General features: G+C 37.5%; 2 protein-coding genes across 2 annotated transcripts; one reads left to right on the top strand and one right to left on the bottom strand.

Moving 5' to 3' along the window:
* The first annotated feature begins 5,482 nt into the window (after window positions 1-5,482).
* Window positions 5,483-7,105, top strand: LOC126707366 (soyasapogenol B glucuronide galactosyltransferase-like). Its single transcript, XM_050406978.1, has one exon. The coding sequence runs from the start codon at window positions 5,545-5,547 to the stop codon at window positions 7,000-7,002; it is 1,458 nt and encodes a 485-aa protein (XP_050262935.1). The 5' UTR covers window positions 5,483-5,544; the 3' UTR covers window positions 7,003-7,105.
* A 6,445-nt stretch (window positions 7,106-13,550) lies between these two features.
* LOC126715359 (DEAD-box ATP-dependent RNA helicase 37-like) lies at window positions 13,551-18,478 on the bottom strand. Its single transcript, XM_050415932.1, has 6 exons — window positions 17,436-18,478; window positions 17,274-17,357; window positions 16,084-16,326; window positions 15,121-15,288; window positions 14,830-14,943; window positions 13,551-14,612 (listed from the first exon to the last, which is right to left on the bottom strand). The coding sequence occupies exons 1-6, from the start codon at window positions 18,153-18,155 to the stop codon at window positions 14,055-14,057; spliced, it is 1,887 nt and encodes a 628-aa protein (XP_050271889.1). The 5' UTR covers window positions 18,156-18,478; the 3' UTR covers window positions 13,551-14,054.
* Between the last annotated feature and the right edge of the window lie 4,879 nt (window positions 18,479-23,357).

Genomic DNA, 23,357 nt, shown 5'->3' with positions numbered 1-23,357 from the left:
CTTTTGTTAATTTTCCATTGTAGGTTGTTGTTGGAAGTGTATAGAAGAGAAAAATCAGTCTGTTTTGTAGAGAAAGTATGAACTTTCATCCTATTTTAGTTTGTGCAAAGTAAACATGTGACTTCCTCTTTACTTTTCTAAATATTCTTTGGTTCACTATGATGTCATATGAATGAAATTACTACTATATGTAATGATTAGAGTGTACAGGAGCTAATACTAATACTTTTGCTTTATGGTGGATAAATAAGTTGGGTTAAGTACTTTGGTGTTACACAGCCATTGTCTTCCATTTTTTTCACTGATTTATGTTGATTTCTTAAACATAAATTAGATTCGTGAGTTGGTGGAATTGCCGTTAAGGCATCCACAACTTTTTGAAAATATTGGAGTGAAGCCTCCCAAGGGAATTTTGCTATATGGGCCTCTTGGTACAAGAAAGACACTTATAGCAAAGGGTAAATTTTTTTTTTATAAATACTTATTTCAACGGTTTCAAACTGTTGAAATTTGTCTCAAAACTAAATATATTTCAACAGTTTTCAATAATATTTCGACATTTAATAATTTTTGATAAAGATGAATCACATTTTCCGACGGTCACATAGGGTGTAGAAAAAAAATTTCGACATAGTTTTTAGTGGCGGTTCTCAATGGTCACTTAAACCATCGAAAATACTTTTTTCAACGTTTTCAACCATTGAAAATAGCAAACTTTCTTGTAGTGACAACACACACAAGAAGTTTTAATTGTACGTAACTAGTCCTTTTGAGATATAACGTAGATGTAGTTAGTGTTTTTTCTTAGGTCGTTACACTCTATTCTCTCGAAACACTAACCACCTTCATACTTTATTATTGTGAAATAAATGAAAATTAATTTTTTCCAATTTGGAAACTATAAGCCTAATTTCCCTTGCTTGAATTCGATGAAAAAAACTAATATTTTTTTGGTTGAAATATAAATTGGCGTTCTGTGGGGCCAGAGAATTTGTGACCCTAGCCCACTTTACATTAGGGCCCAAGGCCTGAGCCGAGGAGAGGCATGGCCGAGGACATATAATAAAAGTCCAAATAGCCTTGAGACATAGCCGAGGATGATTCTGTCCTCGGCATCCCAAAGCACTCCTAAAAGAAAGGGCAAGAACGGTATAGGAACAGTTTAGGGAAAAATCGAACACATCCACGTTGATGGAGAAAGGACCCTTGGACAATCTGGTGACAAAGAACAAAGGAAAGGCTGCCATTTCTACAATTAAATACTCTGCGCTAGACAGAGCAATACTTTTCAGCTTTTACAACCACCCCCAACCACTTTGGGTATGGGCTGATGGGACAAGTATCAGCCCTGGAGAGCTGAACCTACACGTGGACGTTGGAGGAAGAGTAAAGGCTAATATAAAAAGAGAGGTAAGCAATCCAAAGGGGGGGGGCGGGGAAAAAAAGGCCAAGAACCAAAGCCTCCCAGGTCGTGCCAAGGAGAAAGACTTTTCAAGCAAACATGGTTCATTTCTGTATGAATACCATGACTAACCACCGTCCGGTGACCAAGGTCTAGCCTTTCAAGCCCACGCTCTACAAATTATATTGTTTGGGCCCTTAATGTGCGAACCCAACATCATTTTGGGGTCGTTACAAATTAAGTCCTTACACGTTCTTATTGGAAATTCTGATATTTTAGTTCCTTTTACATATTCTTAGGTAGTTTGAATTGTAGGTTTGATAATGATAATTATTGGTGGTGTTTGTGTGATTTTGAAATAATGATGTAGTTTCTAACCTACCCGCCACGAAAATCAGGTAGTTTCGTTCTAAAAGAAATAAATCAAGGTTTATCAAAGCGGTTACATTTGATGCCAAGGAAGATTCTCCCACTCTTGTAATGTTTCATGGTTATGGAGCTTCTCAAGGTTCTTCTTTAGGAATTTTGATGCTCTCGCCAAACGTTTTCGGTCATCACTGAGCTTTTCTTATTTTGAATTTACATTATTGTCAAGTAATAAATCTTGTGGTACACATGATTTTTTTACAAAAAATTTATTCATAATACTAGCAAGAAAATAAATAATAAACTATATAAGTTCATTAATTAGTTGAGGAAATTCATTGACTAAATCCAATTAGTTGAGTTCTTTGGGCCACATCCGCACCTAGGAAACTTGCTACATGTGACAAATATTGTTAGAAATCATTAATGGCCTGTTTGGATGTTTAAAAAAGGAGGGGAAGTAGAGTAGAGGGAGGGAGAGTAATTCAATTACCTTGTTTGGAAGTTATTTAAGGAAGGAGGGGGAGGGGTTTAGAGGGGTTTAGAGGGGTTTCAACTACCTCTAACCCCTCATTTTTAATTCCCCCAAATTGGAGATATTTGGAGGGAGAGTAGAGTAGATAAATTATTGACCAAATGAATTCTCCAATTTACCCTTTCTAAATTAACAAAATTACAAACCGATTATTTAAATAATCTTTGTTTGTTTCTTGAGAAAATTTAAGGTGAATGAAAAAAAAAAATTGAATCTCATTGTTGTTTAGCTTTCACAGCTTCATCACCTTTTCGCCGATTCTCTTTGTGCTGTTGCAGACGTTAGATTCAGAAGAATTTCACTGCACATTGGCTCCTTCTCAAACCCGCCAAAAGAAACACAAACACATTTCACAAATTTTTTTTATAAAAAAAGCACAATCTAGTAAGCACACTCTCTCGACTCTCCTCACCGTCCCTTCCCATCTTATCAACGGCTCACATTGACCTTCACCAATTCACACGGATTGAGTCTCTTAGCAATCGCTCTCTCTTTCTCTCTCAACCATTTGGTAAGCACAGTTTTGAACGCACAATCCAAAGCACCGGAGTAAGGTGGCTCAGCCACTGGCTCCACCTTCATATTCATCACAAGCACCAGAGCCAAGAAGGCGTGCCGAACTTGTGGCGCAACTCAGGTCTGACTATAAACCAAGCCATGCTGGTCACGGCTTCATAGCTAGCTTCATATGATTAGATCAAGGAGATGATATTGGAAAAGGGAGTGATGAGAGACGGGCTCAGGACCCACATGACGGCGAGCTTCGCGGCGGGGTTTGTGGCAACAATGGCGTCGAACCTAGTCGACGTGATAGAGACTCAAGTGATGAATATGAAGATGGAGCCAGGGGCTGAGCCACCTTACTCCGGTGCTTTGGCTTGTGCGTTGAAAATGAAAACTGTGCTTTGTACTTTATTTTGTTTTTTTGTTTTTAATTTTATTTATGCTTCTCCCAAAAAAAAAAAAAATTCAATAACATATTCTACGATTTGGACTAATGATAATCAGGTTCAAGACTTTACAAAACTGATAAATTAATCATAGACCAATGTTGCAAGTCCATTTTCAAATAGGGGTAAATTTGTCTATTTAAATCATTTCCTCTCCTCTCCATCCTAATTTTTAAAACATCCAAACAAGAGGAAGGACTAATTACTCCATTCCCCCTTACTAATTTTAAAAACATCCAAACAAGGTAAAGGAGAATCATTCCCTTCTACTCTCCTCCCCACTACTCTCCTCTACTCTCCTCCCTCTCTAAACTTCCAAACAGGCCATAAATAAAGAAACATGCTTTTTTGGGCTAAAATTGGTTAAGCTACACCTTCAGTCATATAGAGTAGACCAGTCAAGATCTTATTTTCATGAAAATGAATAACACCTAATTTTTCTCATGGATTTATAGATTTTGAAAGTGGCCATAGCCCACTAACAAAATCTATGCTTTAAGTCTATAAAAAACCAAAATAAATCCAAATTTAAGGCATGTTTGTTACCGTTGTTTAAATAACAGTTTTCAGTATTTAAATAATATTACACGTATTTTTACACACTTTTTCACTCATGTATTTTCAAAAAATACAAATAACGTTACTAGAAATTTCTTACCAAACGGGTCTTACTTTTCAAATTACACTTTATTTTAAATCCACATTTAAATTGTATGGGATTGAGCCTTGCATGAATAAAATAAATGTTATCTGAGCCCAAAGATAGTTGGGTTGTGCCTGCGTAAGGCTGTTGGATTTTTTTTTGCAAAAATGACCATCAACAAATGTACATCACTTATCCGATACATAAGTCTTCTCCCTCACATGAGGGTGGACTTGTGCATCCGAAACATGTATTTTTCCCTATAGGAGCTTAGAGTTAGCCATGACCAAAATCAGCCTATGAGTAATGCCCCAACTCACTAGTTGTGGGTTGCCAGCTTGCAACTTGCAAGAGGTGAGTTAGCTAAGAAGCTATGAAGCACGGGTGCATTTCGGGACTTGGGTGCGGGTGCAGGACTCAGCAATTTTTGAAAAACTAGGGTGCGGGTGCAGCGGGACTCGGTGATTAAAAAATTATTAAAAATATTTTTATTTATATTTTCTATATATTTTTACTATTAAAATATTCTTAAAAAACACATTAATATACTTGATTCACAAAACAAAGAAAGAAGAAGGCAAGAAACACATTTGAGGTCAGAATTTCGACTGATCCGGCGAGTTTCAAGGCCAATTTCGGCCTGTTTCGGCAGTATCGGTCGCCGGCTGATACAACCTGATATGGCCGATATGGCCCGATTCTGGCCGAATCAGCCCGGTTCGGCGCTAATCGAAGCCGATTCGGCGTGAATCGAGCCGCTTCGGCGCGAATCGAGCCGAGTCGGTGCGAATCTGAGAAAGAAAAAAAAAATCTCAGATGTGGCACCAACGTGCGGTCAACCGCGTCGGACGCCGCGTCTAACTCGGGTGCGCCACCCTCCCAGCCGCGTCCGTGCATTCTAGCTAAGAAGTGAGTTATGGCTCTAAAAACAAAATACTTATCAATATGCAACAATAGAATAGAATGACAATTAATATTTTTTAGCACGCACATTGATAGATGTGTTTGGTTATATTAAGCATGCGTTTGGATTGAAAAGAAAAATTAAAATTATTTTAATATTCAGTTTATTTTTATTGTTATTTATGGGCTCCATTGCATTTTTTGGTACTATTCATAGGCTCCATTGTACTATTTCAACTAACTTTTACCATTATCTACGATATTTTCAACAATAAGTTTTCAATTTCAATAAAATAAGCAATATCCAAACATACTCTAATTATGTTGAGGGTTTTTATACGGAGAGAACGAATGGATGTGTTAAATTTTGTTTGGTACCATTTCTGTATTATTTTCCTACTCGGATCCACATTTCCTTATAAGCATACATTAAATTAAATTAAAGTTGGAGCTAACTCCTAGAAATATTGAGCGGTTTCAAGTTCCAACAATACTTTTTTTTTTTCTTGAAATCCCATGCAGATAACTCTGAACCCCTTGATATATGAGCGAATCCAATTCCAAGTTCCAACAATATATTTGAATTCCCAAGCATACATTTTCTGGTGTAAGTAAAAATGAGATTCTCTTTTCCGGATTTAAAAGGAGATTACACATTACATTTCGTAAACGGTATACTTGCTCCTATAATCCCTACTTCACTAGCTATAGAACCAATTATTTCTCAGCTGCAGGGAAACACATTATGGAGAATGAACTAAAAGTCATTTTCCTTCCATTCTCTTTGGCCCCAGGCCACCTGATTCCCATGGTAGACACTGCCAGGCTATTTGCCATGCATGGTGTTAACGTTACTATCATTACCACCCCAGCCAATGCCCTTCTCTTCCAAAAAGCCATTGACCGCGATGCTAATTCTGGTCACCAAATCAAAACCCATGTCCTTCAATTCCCTTCTGATCAAGTTGGCGTACCTCAAGGCATAGAAAACTTCAACACTGTGACTTCCCTTAACATGACCTCTAAACTCTTTCACGGACTATCACTGCTCCAACCACAAATCGAGCAACTATTTCAGGATATGCAACCGGACTGCATTGTCTCTGACATGTTCTATCCCTGGACCGTGGATTCTGCAGCAAAACTCGGTATCCCAAGGCTTTTATTATATGTTACATGCTATTTTTCATTATGTGCCCAGAATTGTGTCCAACAGTATAAACCTCATGAGAGTGTTAATTCTGATACCGACCTATTTTTACTTCCCGGTTTGCCAAACAAGATTGAGATGACAAGGTTGCAACTTCCAGAATGGCTTAGAACCCCAAATGGATACACTCAATTGATGGATAAAATCAAAGAGTCAGAGCGACGAAGCTATGGATCAATATTAGCGAATAGCTTTTATGAGCTCGAGGGTGCTTATGAGGAGCTTCATAAGAATAGCATGGGCATAAGGACATGGAGTGTAGGACCGGTTTCTTTGTGGGTGAACAAAGATGTAGCAGACAAGGTAGAGAGAGGTAACAAGGCGGCTATTGAAGAACATGAATTGCTGAATTGGCTCAATGCCAAAGAACGCAACTCTGTTCTTTATATATGTTTTGGGAGCTCGAGCAAGTTCCCAACAGCTCAGCTTATTGAAATGGCTCATGGTCTTGAAGCTTCTGGTCACCAATTCATCTGGGTAGTTCGGCAGAAGGACGGGGATCAAGGTGAAGGTTGGCTTGGGGACTTTGAGAAGAGAATGAAAGAAAGCAATAGGGGTTTGATAATAAGAGGTTGGGCACCACAAATACTGATTTTGGAACACCCAGCTATTGGTGGACAAGTGACTCATTGTGGCTCAAATTCATTGCTAGAAGGTGTGACTGCTGGCTTGCCAATGATCGCATGGCCCCTATATGCGGAGCAATTTTACCTTGAGAAATTGGTTACAGAGGTACTGAAAATTGGAGTGGCTGTGGGTAAGAAAGAATGGAGTATATGGGCTGAAGAGACCAAGGAGGTAGTGAAGAGGGACGATATAGAGAAGGCAGTGAAGTTTTTGATGGGAAGTGGAGAAGAAGCTGCAGAGATGAGGAACCGAGCAAAGGAGCTTGGAAATGCAGCTAGAAAGGCTGTAGAGAGTAGCGGATCATCTCAGTCCAACTTCATGAGCTTGATCAGTGGGCTAAAATCATTAAAATGTGCAAGGAATTGAGATGAATGGGTTGGTAATTAAAATGTGCAAGGGACGTTAATGGTTTTTTCTCGCTTTTAATCTGGTATTTCTTCTCTTTAATAATTTGGTGGATGTGAGACAGGGTGCTCAAAGAGTTTTAAACAACCCCATTTCTCGAACAAAAACAAAGTTTTGTTTGCCCTGTTTTGGTTTTTTATTCTTCTTCCTCCTCTTGAATTTAGCTACACAGTGTTGCCATGATTAATTGCTAAAACAATTCAACACTCATAGATTGAGTTCTTTAAAAATAAGTGTAGTAGTTACCGTAGAAAATTCATAACAATTTTATTACAAAATATAAGATTGGTACAATGAAATGCTACTTACTAATGAAATATCAATACAAAAATTTCTGTTACACATCATTTTCATGGAAGATTGTTGATTGATGAATGGCCGTAGCCGCACCACTGATGAAAATCGGATAAATTTTGTAAATTTCAGATTAATTGTTTATGGAAGTTTGAGTTGAAATTCTGGAATGATAGAAAAAATTTGTGCTAGATTAACCAATTCAAGTGGTTAATTAGCAGATTGCTTGTTTAAATGAATAATGTTAGGATCACAACAAAATCCATAACATTTACCACAACTTGCCTACATGACAAGTTGTGAGCAGTGGAATAAAAATGGAGGGTGCACAACTCTACAACTCATAACTCGATACATGGCCAAATTGTGGATTTTATTGTAGTTTTGGCATTATTTAAAACTAGTTTATAACCCCATGCATATGCATGAATACACTTAGATAGATATTTATGATTTAGTCCCACACCTGACTCAAAAATTAAGAAATAAAACTCTCTCTAAAAATAAATAATTTAAAACATGACTCAAATTTTGACTTAAATTGTAGATTTAATTGAATTTTCTATATATATATATAGAGAGAGAGAGAAAGAGAGAGAGAGAGAGAGAGAGAGAGGAGATTTTGAGACTTCATAATACCACTGTCTATTAGTAGTAAGATCATATTGCCGCATTGAATAGACAAATTAATGACTTCATTTTTTTTTTTTTTTTTTGACTGAAATGACTTCGTCTTATTATGTATACATGATGGCAAAAGGGTTTTACAAACACTAAAAATATGGTATTATGTCATGCACAGAAAAGCTGATAAAGGAAGAATTTTTCTTCCTAACAATTTTTGACGAAATTCTTTTTACTGTATGTACTTTTAGTCACATGACTTATTTGATGAGTCATGTGACTTATTAGTTTTATAAATTGTCAAAGTTAGTTTAGAGAAAAACTTTGTTCATAAATAAAACCCTCCTAAATCATTCCTATCATTTTTTGCTTATAGGCTAATTAGCCATGTGCCTTGGAACATGATTGTGAAAGTCTTCTAGACTCCATCAGAGCATTCACCTCTGATGGGCGAGGGGACATTTACATCCCAAAAAAGTCACTTTACCAATTTTACATAATTTTCTTTTTTGAATTGAAATTTTACATAATTAGGCCAACAACATAGTTTAGAGCATTCACAACAGTGAAATTATAATTTTAGCTATTTGACACCACAAAAAGTTATTTTATTTATTTTATCTACTCACATACTGCAGCAGTGGATCTATTTTAACTTTCAACACGATAAAATAATATAAATCCACAATCACCTATTTGTTATTTTTTTCTCACTATTCATCTTTATCTCTGTCTTCTCCCTCTCTTCCCTCTCTTCAACCCACAGCCCCTCACAGCACCACCACCATCACCACCACTCACTGCTATGTCAAGCCAACCCGGTCACCAACTCACAACCAATTCATGGCAAAACCCACCATCGATCTGCCACCAGCCACGATCCACCACCACAAACCCACAAAACCCATGTTCTTCACCAATCGGCACACCGCCAATAACCACCAATCCAAACCATCAAAGGCCAACACAAGCCAACTGCAAACTCATCCACACCCGAACCCACCACAAAATCTAGCAACCCACGACCACGATCCACCCAAAGAGGGGCGGCACGGCGGCGATCTACCTAGCGGCATGGTGTTATCCATCGCGACATGACGGTGACCCATCAGCGGCAAGACGGCGATCCATCCAACAGCACGATGGCGATCCTCAGTAGTGTGACGGCAACCCATCAGCGGCAAGATGGCAACGATTTACTCAGAGAGGCACAAAAGAGAGAAGCTCAATGAAGATTGAATTGAGGGAGAATGAGAAGAGAGAGGTGTCTGAGAAGCTCAATGAAGAAAGACAGAGTAAAACATGTTGGGTGAATTAAAACAATATTTTAAAGCAAAGGGAGAATAAAAAATATTTTTTGGGTTTAGCTCTTGAACTACAGTGCACAGCTATAGATGGTTGTGCACTATAGCTCAAGAGCTAAAATTTTTAGATATAGTTATACTGCTGCAGTCTAATATTTGTAGTTTGTGGTGCTAAAAATAGTTTTTTAGCACCACTGCTGTGAGTGCTCTTAAATTACATTCTTTGCAATCTATCTCATTAAAATAATATTATATTTTATAAATACCAGCAACAAAAGAAAAAAAAGATAAAGAAATGTTTTTGTACTTTTTGTTGACAATCGAAGAGGGAGAGAATAAGGTTCTGTTTGGATTGAGTTTATTTTTGCTGAAACTGAAAACACTGTAACAAAATATTTTTTAAATGTGTGAATAGTGCTGTGGGACCCATTTTTAATGAAAAAATTGCTGAAAAGTGGAATTTGTGGGTCCGTGAACAGTGCACAAATGCACTGTTCACTGTGGAAAAGTCAACATTTGCGGCTACTGTTCATGAATAGTGCATGAACAGTAGCCGCATTACTCCTGAAACACGTGAAAACACAAAAAAAAAAAAAAAAAAAAGAAAGAAGAAGGACGCGTTTACTGTAGTGTGGGTCCTATGCCCAAAACGCAAACATTGAAACACAGTAAAACGTCCAAACCAAACGGGTACTAAAAGGGGATAAAAGGACTTGAACTTTCTAATAGGCCACAACTTGGACTTACACTTAGGGTGTGTTTGGATACTATTTATTTTGTTAAAAACTGAAAATACTATAATAAAATAATTTTTAAATGTGTAAATAGTACCGTAAGACCCATTTTTAATGAAAATTTTGTTGAAAAAAGAGATTTGTGGGTCCCGTAAATAGTGCATGGGACCCACTGGAAAAGCAAAAAAACGCCAGTGCACTTTCTCAAAAAAAAAAAAAAAAAAAAGAAGCGCCAAAACGCAGAGGCTATGTCTGTTTCAACTGTACCCAAACAGATACTTAGAGTTGATTGAGAGCCTGAATCTTAATTTATGGAAGTTTAGGGCTAGATTAACCAATTAAAGTAGATTAGATGGCTGTTAGCTTAGATTTAATTAGCTTTCACAAGACAGCACTGTCTCTATCACTATTACTTGGTAATAAGGTTATGTTGCAGCGCTGAATAGACAAATTAAAGACTCCATCTTATTATTCTATTTGTCAGGATCACATGAAAAATTGAATCTTAGATAGAGTTTTCCAAGAATGCATACCTTGCAGTAAATTTCAAAAGGAATTGTAGAAAATACTTGATCTTGTGAATACTTTAACCTTCACCTGAATAACCACAAGGATCCCGAGAGGGGGAGATCTCTTCCTTCCCAGTAACTCTTGAAGGAGAACGTTTCTTCTTCTTGTTTCTACAAACATACGGTTTTCTAGAATGAAAGATAACTTTTCTCTTCTAATTTTTAACGTACCTTGATTGCAGTATCATTTTGCATTTTTTTTTTCATTAACTAATAACTAATCCTTTTATAATCAGATGGTCAACCCAATTGGGATTTAGTTATGTCATATGTGGCTTGAGATATGAGTATGTGACCAAAGGGAAAATTAAAGCCTAGCTCCAATGGGTCTTAGAACTCTTGTCAACTCATGGCAAGCCCAAACTTACTATTAATTATATTTTATTCCATCATAAAAATATAATTGTACTCAAGGTTTTTATTAATTAAAATTAAATCTCAAGACTGTATTATATTAGCATTTGACTCCTCCATGAAGTCGCCCAAATTGAAACACAGGGTCCGTTTGGATACAGCTTATTGTTGCTGAAACTGAAAATTGTTGCTGAAAACACTGTAGCAAAATAATTTTTAAATGTGTAAATAGTACCGTGGGACCCATTTTTAATATTTTTTATATGTGAACAGTAACAGCACAGTACGTGAACAGTACATTTACTGTTCATAATAGTGAAATTTGTCTCCCAAAGTCAACAAAAGCGGGCCAAAAAAAAAAAAAAAAAAAAAAAAAAAAGAGAAAACGCGAACTGGAAAACGCAGACGCAGCGAACGCGGAGCCCAAACGCTCACACAGTCAAAGAATTACTGTCAATTTTTAAATCACTACTACTCCTTCCATCTTAAATTATTGGTCATCTATTTCATTTTAAAATGTCCCAAAATGGTCATCTTTCATAAATTAATAAATAAAATTCATATCTTATCCTTTATTTTATTTAAAATGTCAATGCTATTTTTTCTCCTTAGTTTAAATTAATGAGGAATGTTTTGAAAAATTGTACGTTTTTAATTGACAGACAATGTATTAAAAGATGTTTCTTTAAAAAGTTGGATTTTCTAAATAGTATCAACAATTTGGACGGAAGGAATATATCTTAAGTCCTCAAATTCCCACCATCGCACACACTTGGTGTGATGGTCACTCCACAAGTACAAAGTTCTTGTAGAGTTGGAGACAAGAGCCGAGGTTGAAACGGAAGGAGAGAGTTTCACACATATATACACTTAGATTATATTAGAGTAGAATTTCTATCTTGTATAAAAAAATTAATAATAAAAAAAGGGAATTATTATAAGATATTCAACAATGTCTACAAGTTTAAAAGAGTTAGTCATCAGGTCAAATAATCAACCAAGCAAAGTCCTCCATTAGCTTCTCGATCGGGCAACATCTCATCTAACTAATGCTTCTTGAAAGGCCTGAAGAAAGAAGTGTGTTTTATCACTGTCAAAGGTACATCTGTGAGACAACCCTCACCTACCATGTTGAGTTGAGTTTTTTTTTTTTTTTTGGGTCTTTTTTTCTTTTTTTACTACCTCAAGGACAAGGTCGAGATCGGGAGATTTTTACCATCAATGATTGATACTCTCTAATCTAGTTGTGAGAGAGAGAGAGAGAGATTGGTAACGGTGTTTAAACAATGAAAACTATTGTTTAAACACCACAATACATATTTTCACACTTTTTCACCCATAGGTATTTCCAAAAAACTTAAACAACATTACTAGAAATCTCTTATCAAACGTACCCTAGATCAGCCAATGCACATGATCTATATCTTGCTAGACTACTATCCAAGTCAGATTTGTTTAAATTTGGTGAAGTTTAACAACAAACTTTGTTGCAGTCTAATGCTATAACTCCATTCAATATCTTTTTATTGAATGTAATGAATGTGAATTTTGACAAATTCACCATTAAATTATGTTTTCTTCTTATATCTTTCATATGCTTCAAAATTTCTAGAAAATCAAATATCAAATAGCTATGTCATCAGACAAATGTTTAAATTTTAAGATTTTGTGATCTAGAATTATACATAAAAAATAAGTTTATAGTTCAAATCATAAACAATATCTCATCGACACAAAATTTGACATATGTTAAAAAACATAAATAACACACAATTCAATGATTAAATTTTCAAAATATATAATCATATTAAATTTTTAGTGAAAGATGTAGGTTACAAAAACTTCATCACTGTAGCTTGAAGTTGCTAGAAATGAAGCTAGCTGCTAGCCCAATTTTGGGGTCGTCATTTTGGGTTTGGTTAGCAAAGCATGTTGACCTGTTATAATTAAATGTTCCACAGCCTTTTGCTGATGCTCTTATGTTCCACAATAATAGAAAATGGCTATTTTTTTTAAAGGTAATTAATTAGAAAATGAAAGTAGATGAGGGATCTCTTTTTTCAGGCTAATTTAGTAGATGAAGCTGGGCAAAAATGGCCCATTACCACTATTTAGCAAAAAAATTAGCAATCTACCCTTGTTTTGGAAATATTTAGACATCTATTACTTTTTTGAAACTCGAGTTTGTGAAACTCGAGTTCTAAAAACTCGAATTCTTTGAAAAATATACTCCCAAAAAATTTTGAAAAATTTGTATGGTACTCGAGTTTTCTATAAACTCGAGTACCATGAAAAACTCGATTTCACCAAACTCGGGTATCAAAAAAGTGGTAGATCTATATATATATATGTGTGTGTGTGTGTGCGCGCGCTATTTGGCTATTTTCGTTGATGAAGCTTATTAGGCATAAACCCCAACTTTATACACCCTTTTGTATGATTGAAAACAGATAAATTTATTAGGTCATAATTGTACATCAAAACCCTCTCTTATGATTTTCCCTCATTTTGAGTCTATTCCCATTGCCTCACATAAGAGAAAATTTAATGAAATGTCACAATTGCACGATACAAATCATCAAAATGGAATCACAAACCACCTAACATGGCAGACCACATTGAAGCAAAAATTCAAATCCAAACAAGAGAATCAATCATTCAAAATAACTTGGGTGAAATTCTAAACTCGTAGCTGGACTCAATGCTGATATTAAAGTAATGAAGCTTTACACATTGTAAAATATTCCTCATTACAAACAGCTACCATATATTGCAAAAAGCTCCTTCACAACTTAAAGTAGAAGCTTGATATACTCAACTGGTGAGAAATATAGTTTAACAGTCAAAAGAAAGCTCTGATAGACAGCATTTGATCAAAATGAGACAAGTAAGAACTATTCCTTGTACCCCTACAAAAAAATACCCAGTAAAGCTTCATTCTCATTTGGATGAACATCATCTAGATTGGGAGCTCTAAGGATTATACTCTATCTGTTTATCTGTTTCCAGTCTGCAGTTAGTCTTCAGAAGCTATTTGTATGCAAAACCTATGATCACGTATTTTATTTACCATATATAGATATACTGCTTCAAGAGAACAGAAGTCAAGAGACGGAGGGAGAGGCTCCAGTAGTCTAGTCCCAACCACTGGCTTCAACAGTTTCATGACTAAATTCATGCCCATATGAACCAGTAGAGTAAGAGTCAACACCAGTAGCAGCATAGGAATTAGTATGAGAAAGATCATAAGAGGAAGTAGTACCATCAAAACTGCCATAAGTGCTTGAATAGGGATCATTCTCAATCTCATATTGGGCATCTCTACGAAAGTCATATCCACCAAACTTGCTGCCCCCAAACCGTCGGGCCCGACCACCACCAACAATATTTGATGCCCTCTTAGCATAATCATTAAGCCAAAGAGGAACTTCCTGATTTGCTTCTTGCAGGAGTTCAACAAGTGCCTTTGCAAGAGGCATGTTCTGGTCACTAAAAAAGGCAGTTGCAAGACCAGATTTACCAGCACGACCTGTTCTCCCTATCCTATGGACATAGTCATCTATATCTTTTGGCAAGTCAAAATTGATGACATGGGCAACATGTGGAACGTCCAAACCTCGTGAAGCAACATCTGTTGCCACTAAAATGGGAGTATAACCACTTTTGAATGATTTCAAAGCCCGTTCTCTCTCCTAAAAAATATACTTTCAATTATTAATATTGAATTTTTAGAAAAAACACAGTAATAGTCTCTCTACCTGAATCAAATGGAGAGCCTATTTGCATAAATAGTAAAATAAAAAATTGCTCTAAATCAAAATATAAACAGAAGTGCATAGTTGGCAACAGTTACCATTGTTGCCGATGCACAGACATGAAAACATTGAAAGAAAGAGAATTTGAGCTAACCATTTGCACTTTGTCACCATGTATTGCAATTGCTGGAAAACCATTCAAAGACAACCAGTGTTCTAATGCATCTGCTCCTCTCTTTGTCTCAACAAATATTAAGGTTAAGGCATGCTGCGCAGACCAAAAAATGAAATGGTTTATGATCAGCAGCTTATGCTAACAGTTGAGGCCACATTTATCGTATAAATAACATAACCATCCATGCAAAAGTATACAAATCGACGGCCAGCACTGTGAAACTACGAAGCAAAGGAATGGGTAATTTGTAAACAACAAAACTCAGTCTACCTTGCCATGGGTTCCATTTGCCTCTTGACCTCGAAGGAGGTTCATAAGATGGTTTCTTTTATCCATATTGGGAACAAATTCGACTCTTTGAGCAATAAGATCAGTGCTGGAACCCACTCTCCCAACAGACAGAAATATATAGTTTGAAAGAAAATCCGATGCAAGTCTCTGCAAGTATGAATGTTATAAACACTATGCAAATTCATACATTATCATTCCTGACACATACTAAAATTAATGAAAAAAATCATATACAGATAAACCAGTCCAGGCCCAACCACGATTTACATTGTTCAGGTTCAATGCACTAACCAAAATCAAAGTCAACTGATCAGCCTTCACAGAACTAAGACACATACTCTCTGTCATAGGAGCAAGTACATAAAATAGAACTACAAAGAAACACAATTCTCATTATTATGCAAGAGTACCTTGCATTTTTATTTTAATTATAATTAAAAATTAAAAAAAAAAAAAAAAAAAAAAAAAAAAAAAAAAGAAGAAGAGAAATTAAGGCTCAAACAGATTAGATTTACCAGCAAATGATTCAAAAACAAACCAAAGATGGACAGGGTTACAATGAATAGGAGTCTATATCTATGAAGAAGTCAGAAATCACTTATCAAATTATATTACAATGCACAATCTAATATGAAGATTTCCAGTAGCATTTCTCAAACTATATACAACAAAGAGAAGACTTAGCACTCAGTTTAGAGAATGCAAAATGATCTTTTACCAAATAATCTGCTCAATGAGAACCAGAAATGAGATTGACAAGCAGATCAGACATAAAAGACGTCCTTGGGAATTATCTGTTTTGTCTGCACAATGTCCAATTTTCATATGGCTTATATATGCCAGAATTATGCAGAAAATTACTAATCTAACTCATTGCCCACACACACAAAAATAAGCACAAGAGCAAGATATGAACATGAGCAGGGAAAAATGTCAACAGACCTGTATCTCATCTGGGAAAGTAGCACTGAAAAACATTGTCTGCCTTGAACCACATGGAGGCATGTCCATTTGCTGCACAATCTTCCTGATCTGGGGCTCAAAACCCATGTCCAACATCCGGTCAGCCTCATCTAATGCCAAACATTTTATCATACTAAGTGAAACTTTGGCTCTCTCAATCATATCCACTAACCGCCCCGGAGTGGCCACTAAGATGTCAACACCTTTTTCCAAGTTATGTAACTGCAGAATCAAAAGTTAGAAGGAAAGTGGAAACGACAAACATGAGGAATTGAATCTCATATTTACCAAGGATCGAAAGAGGGTAATTTCCCATGGTTGTAGCCCACGGGTACTAAGAAAATTGGGACAATAAAAGCACAAACAATTGTAAGTTAAGAAACCCTGTGGGCATATAAACCGATTTAAAAACATGAACAGAACAATACATTTGACAAACACAACATACAGAAGATGTATCAATAAAAATACTTGGACTTGATCCAATGCGCTATCTGACTATCTGACAATATAATACATTCTATACAAACCAACAAGAGGTCCCTACAGTAAGGCATAAAAATACATAACAACAAAAATGAAAGAATCTAATGAAAAATTTGATATAGTTCCTTAACATACTGCAAGAAATTTATAAATACAAGCCATTCACAAAGTGGGGTTCGATAATGTGGGGAATGATGGCAAAGATGACATAATAAGGAGAAATTGGGTCAGCACAACATAACTCTAAAGATGTCCTTACTCCCTAATCTGGGCACCTACAGTATATCACGTTAGCAATCAATCCACGTGATGCAATGGACAGAAAAGAAACAAAAATCACAGGAAAAGTAATACCTAAAATAAATAAATAAAAACAACCACCACCACTACCACCATGAAAAGTGAAGAGCAGAACATAAGACATCATGGGTGGTATAACATAAGAGGGTATTGAAATGCAAACTCATCCTAGAGTATTTTATTAAGATACTCAATATGATAAAAGTCAATTCAAATTTCCATTTTCTATTCCATATCTTTTCCTAACAACCCAACACAGGGCAAATACAATCTATGTATAATAAACAAAGCATATTTGAAAAACCCAACAAAACAAAAAGCCCCAAGCTCACAACACAAGTATGAGCAACATTATAAAAATATATATATCAAAAACCACAAACCTGATGAACAATCGGAGCCCCACCATAGGCAACAACGACCCTGACCCGAGTCTGATACGCAAACTTCTTCGCCTCCTCATAAATCTACCACACAAAAATACACATTAAAAATAAAAACCCCAATATTCAATACAACCCATTTTGAGAAAAAGAAAATAAAACCTGACAAGCCAACTCTCTAGTCGGGGACAGAATGAGAGCGAGCGGGAAAGCGACCCGACCCGGCTTTGAAGAACGGTTGAGCTTGAGAATGGCGTGGATGATTGGGAAGCAAAACGCAGCGGTTTTGCCAGACCCAGTTTGGGCACAAGCCATGAGGTCTCTACCAGCCAAGGCTATGGGAATAGCGTGACGCTGAATCGGAGTGGGTTTCACGTACTTGCACCGCTTTATATTCCTATTCAGACTCTCACCCAAGTCTATCTCCTCAAAGCTACTCGCCGGCGATGGTACCTCCGACCCACTCACCTCCACCGGAATGTCCTCGTAGGCGGCGAAATTCGTTGACTCTGGTGAGTCGTCGTCAACGTTGACCTCTAGTTCCCCAAATTTGGAAGCGATATTGTACGGGTCTTGCTCTTGGGTTTGGTGGAACCGTCCACGTCCTCCACGGCCACCACCACGGCCACGGTGGCCGTAACCATGACCTCCTCGGCCGAGTGGAAGTTGAGTTGACTCAGTAGTAAAGCCGTACGAGTTGGCGTTGTTGTTGGCATAGTCGTCGTTGAGAGAAGAAGTGGGCATGGAGGAAATAGCACCATTGTTGGACTTGTTTCTGAGGTGTGGAGGCAAGTAAGGGAGTTGAGTTGGGCGAGTCTGTGGCCTCTGGGTTGACTCAGTCACACCGTCTGACCACGTCATTGTTGTTGTTGTATAATACATATATATATATATTTCGGCTCTCTCAAAAAACTCAAAGCTCAAAGAAAAAAATGGCTGACTCTATGTACGGACAGAGAAACTTTACAGAGCCTTTTTTTTTTCTTCTCTCACTGATGAGTTGTGGTGTGTGGGTATCTTTGCTTTGCTTTGATCATTATATATATAGAAAAACTGGGAAATGAAGAAACCCTTTAGAAGTGTACGGACAGAGAGAAGAAATGGGTCATTTGTATTGTATATGCTTACATTTTCTCTCTCTCTATCTGTGTCACTCTCTCACGAAATCCTTACCTTCCCAATGAGGCTGAAAAACCCTAATAACTGTCCTAATAAGTATTTATAAAAGGAGAAACGAAGGGAAAGGACGTTTTGCTTTTTAGTCATATAGAGTTCAGTGAGTCCCACGTACACGCTTTTTGGGGTATTATTTTTATTTTTGGACGAAATTGACCTCGTGGGTTGATGTTATATGTCGAGGATGACCCTGGATGGGTGTGACGTGGGGAGATTGTGAGTGTGGGGTTGCAAGAGGTGAAGAAAGGGGTCGTTGTAGGAGATTTTTTGTCTCCTGGAAATATCTTTGAGATGGTGAAACGTGGCGACTTGGGATTTGTTAGATTGCTGTGCCTTTGGGGAACGGGGTACAGTTTCAACACGCGCAATGAATGCGCGTGGAATGTTACGTATAATTGGGAAGCTTAACGGCCGGGAGGGTAGAATCGGAATGTGCGACAGTTTTTAATGTATGTGCCGACGAGTTCATTTATTATGGGGCGATTAGGTTACGGTAATTACTAATTAGTGTAAATTAATAAGTTCATCAAGATTTGAAATTCCATTAGAGCATCCACAGCAGTGGAGCTAAAAATTTAGCTTTTTAGCTCCACCAAAAGTTACTTTATCTATTATACCTATACATATGCTACAGCAGTGGATCTATTTTAGCTATCAACGTAATAAAATAATATATCCTCTACAATAAAATAATATATCACCTACAATAAAATAATATATTTCTCTATCCAAAAATACAACCCACGCCACCACCACCAGAAGACAACCAAACCCACAAACAAAATAAAAAATCAAATCCACCACCACAGTCACAAATCCACCGCCACAGTCGCAAATCCACCACCACAACCACCAAACCCACAGGAAAAAAAAATCAAACATCATACCACCAAACCATAGCCACAACAACCACCATCGCCACCACCACAGCCATCAAACCCACAGAAAAAAAAAGAAAAAAAAAAAAAAAAAAAAAAAAAAAAAAAACTCACACACAAGAGGTGGCACTGTCGGCCATTGTTGCTTCACAGGCACCCTTTTGAAAAGTGGCTCTCTTCACTTTCCTTTCAAAACCCCTCTTTTTAAAACACACACACACACACAGCCTCACCAAACCATAATAATGACCATATAATATGTGTTTTTATTTTTTATTTTTGAAAGTACAGGAAGTCGGAAATGGAACCAATCTATCCCTTCTCGACAAACCACTCCGGAATAAATGCGTTTGCGAGAAAGACCATCACATTAGACTAGGGGAATTAGAATTACGAACATGCCTTGAGGCTGATGCAAACTCAACTGGAAAAGATTGAGGCGAGGCAATAAACATTCTTCAAACTTGTTCTTTAAAGTTTAAAGCCAATTTACAAATCTAATGACCTCCTATTAATATCCTCTAATAACATAAATATTTTTCATGATGGAGAATCATCTGTCTTCAGAAGGCCATCAATATAAGCTTTTGAGTCTCATTCCACCATTAAATTCTTTACATGTAATTCCTTTGCTAGCTGGACTGTCCAATTAAAACTTGAATGCATGGACAACTACAACTATAGGTGAACAAGGAGTCATTTTGGCTCCCATAAAAAAAATAAATAAATAAAAACAACAGAGTGATTTTTGACCTCAACTTCAATAACTCTTTCCATTACAATGCCTCCTTTTTTTTTTTCTTTTTTTCAATGTTTAGTTGTTGATTGTCTACATATGAAAGATGTTAATTTCCAACTGGGTTGGTAGTCTAGTGGTAAAGAACTTGAGCAAGTACAACTTTGGATGTGAGTTCAAGTCCCCCCTAATGCACTGGCAACTTAGTAGTGCTCCTTGTACCCCTATGTTGCCCCTAACTAGGGTTGTAATCGGTCAATTTTGGTCGGTGTGAAGGCCATATTTTACCCCGAACCGATACCCTTGATTTTGCCAACTTCAAAACCAATACCGACCGAGACAAAAAGAAAACCGCAAGACACCAAACCGTGAAAACGATGATCATTTTATTCGATTTCCTTACCTCATCTATTTTCTAAGAAAGTAAGCAAAGAAAGTAAACAAAGAAAGATAAAATTAAAAATTAAAAAAAAAAAAAAAAAAAACAGATAAAAGAAACAAACAACAAACCCAATAAAACCAGATCAAAGAAACAAATAAAAAACCCGAAATATAAATCCAAACAAATTAAATTCAAGCCAAGAAAGTGGTAGCACTGGAGAGTCTTCTGATCTCCAATGGCCTATCATCTAAGAGAAAAAGATGGTGGCTAAAGAACTAGGTAAAGGATGAGAGAGAGAGAGAGAGAGAGAGAGAGAGAGAGAGAGAGAGAGAGAGAGAGAGAGAGAGAGAGAGAGAGAGAGAGAGGCTGAGAAGAGGAAAGTATTTGCAAAGAAGAGAGAGGAAAAATGATTGTAGGGATGGGCGGTTGGATGAGAAAAAGATGCTAGGGTTTAGATGTCTAGATTTAAATAAAACCCAAAACATGCGTGTTAACCACTAAGGCAACATACATATATTAAACATATTTTACATATAATAATAAATATTGGTCGGTTTTAGTTGGTTCAGTATTATTTTCACTAAAACCGAGACCGAAACGATCAATTTGGTTTTTTTTTTAAATTTAAACTGAAACCGAACCTGTAGGGTCACGATTATTTAACGGCCCAAGAATGACATTGGGCTCGTAAGTAAAGGGCCCTAACAAGATGATTTGTAGAGAATGGGCTTGAAAGGCAGGACCTTGGTCACAGGTCAGCGATTTAGTCGTGATTTTTATGGAAGCTTATATATGGGTGGATTTGGCTTGATTAGCTAAGCCTTCCATTATTGCGGGTTGTAGGATTTAAGTCCTCGGGCAGCGTCCGAGGAGCATAGTATCCTTCCCCTTCTCCCTTTTGTAGGATTTTCCCCCCTTCCCCTTATTGTGTCCACGTGTAAGTTTTAATTTCTGGGGTGCAGACATGTCCTGTCAATCCATACCTTGAGTGGTTGGGGGTGGTTGGAAAAGTTAAATAACATGGTTTGGAGTATGGGGGCTTGTCAGATGCAGGATTCTGTATTACGATGTTGGCAGCTTTCTCCCTTGTCCTGCCCCTGTACTGAGTTTGTCATTTTCTTCAGGCGTTTTGTGAGGTGCTGAGCATAAGATCGTCCTCGGCCATATCCTTGGGCCTTTTTTGGGCTTTCATTATGCGTCCTCGGCAATAGCTCTCCTCGGCTTAGGCCTTGGGCCCTAATGCAGAGTGGGCCTGGGCCATGAATTCTTGCCCCACAATAGCCCCTCAAAATCCTGCTGCCCGACTTTTAGTTGGGGAGGAGGGTTTTGGTGATGTTAGGCCCACATCATGGCTTGCTCAAATTCTGTACTTTATTGATGTTGGTGTTTTTCCGTTTGCATGGGAGATGTGCCGAATTAAGAGGCATCCCTTCAGTTTTTACTCACGCGGTGTCCTTTGACATTTCAGTACTCGAGGCGCGTCTTCACGAGGATCTTCAAATCTTATGGTTGCAGATGGTGTTGGAAATCGAGCCAAAACCGTCTTGTCCGTAGCATTCCTTGGAAACCTGCATAAATTAAATGCCACCAAATTGCCCTTTATATAAGTAGGATAGGAGGTTATTCCCCTTCCATATAAACCCTTCGGCTCCCTTCAAAATCATAATCCTTCAGCCATAATCACAGTCTCCATATCCAGTGCTATCCACCCTTAGTGCAGTATGTTTAAGGCACGGGTGGGGGTGAAGGAACTACACCTGCCACAGAGGCACCAGATCCTTCCGAGACTCAAGGTGGTGCGGTCTAGACAGGGGAGACACAGACTCAAGATAATCTTCCGTTTTGATAAGGCGGGGATGGTATCTCTGCCTCTTTCAGTCAAAATCCGAAGTAGGTACTAGTCGCATCAGATTCTTGGTGCGTCAGAAGTAAGGTTCTCCGCCATCAGCGCCGTCTGCTCTATCGCAGACGTGGCTAACATGGAGGCTCATCAACTTCCTGGGTGGCCACCGGCGAACACCCCGCTCCCTGCACCTTTTCTTCAAAGGTGCTAGCTCCATGTTAGGCCCTTTTGCTGCTTGAGTTATGGGCATGTAAAAGTATTGAGGAATGGTTTCCGTAGACAACGTTCTGGAACTGCTACATCTCTCTTCTCTGTTCCTCTTCTTCTGTCTTTTCCTCATTTCCTTGTATCTTTTCTTTTTGCTTATGTAGTTAGTTTTCAGTGTGAGCTTATTCAAGCTCTTTCATTGTACGTTGTACTATTTCTTTGTTTTAATAAGAGATGGATCTGTTTCCTTCTAAATACTTTTCTTTTCTACAGCAATTACTTTGTGAATGGGGTACCACATATGTATTTTCCTTTAATGATACTTAGAATAGGAAACCTTGAAATAGAAAGCTACTAATTTGAACTCATCGACATTATCAAGTACATTAATGCTAACTCACAGTATATTAACTTATGAGACTAACTGAGATAACAGCTGAGAGCTCCGTAATGCATGTGAGGCAACCGTCCGAGAATGATAAACTCAGAATAAACCATCCGAGAGGGTTGCTGAGTAGTGAGGGACTTTGGCAGTGTTTTTGATAACACCTGGCCCTATTACAATCACATCAGTTCCCCTGGTATTGAGGATCCAAGGGCAGACTGGGGATTCCATTCAGTCTAGGGACTAACCCAACTATTAATGGGTAACTCCTCTCCGGGAAGAGTCTAAGGGCCATATAACGTCCAGGTTGTATCCAAAACTTGTATTTTTTCTGTTAAGTAGTTGGTTTCCCCACAGGCTTGGGTCCGAGGACCATACAAGGCCTTGGTTCTGTCCAAAACTTGTATTTTTTCTGTTAAGTAGTTGGTTTCCCCACAGGCTTGTATGGTCCGAGGACATAAATATTTTTCATGATGG

Source organism: Quercus robur, chromosome 2 (genome assembly GCF_932294415.1).
Source record: "Quercus robur chromosome 2, dhQueRobu3.1, whole genome shotgun sequence".
Classification (NCBI taxonomy): Eukaryota; Viridiplantae; Streptophyta; class Magnoliopsida; order Fagales; family Fagaceae; genus Quercus; species Quercus robur.
This window is presented reverse-complemented; position numbering and strand designations above follow the sequence as displayed.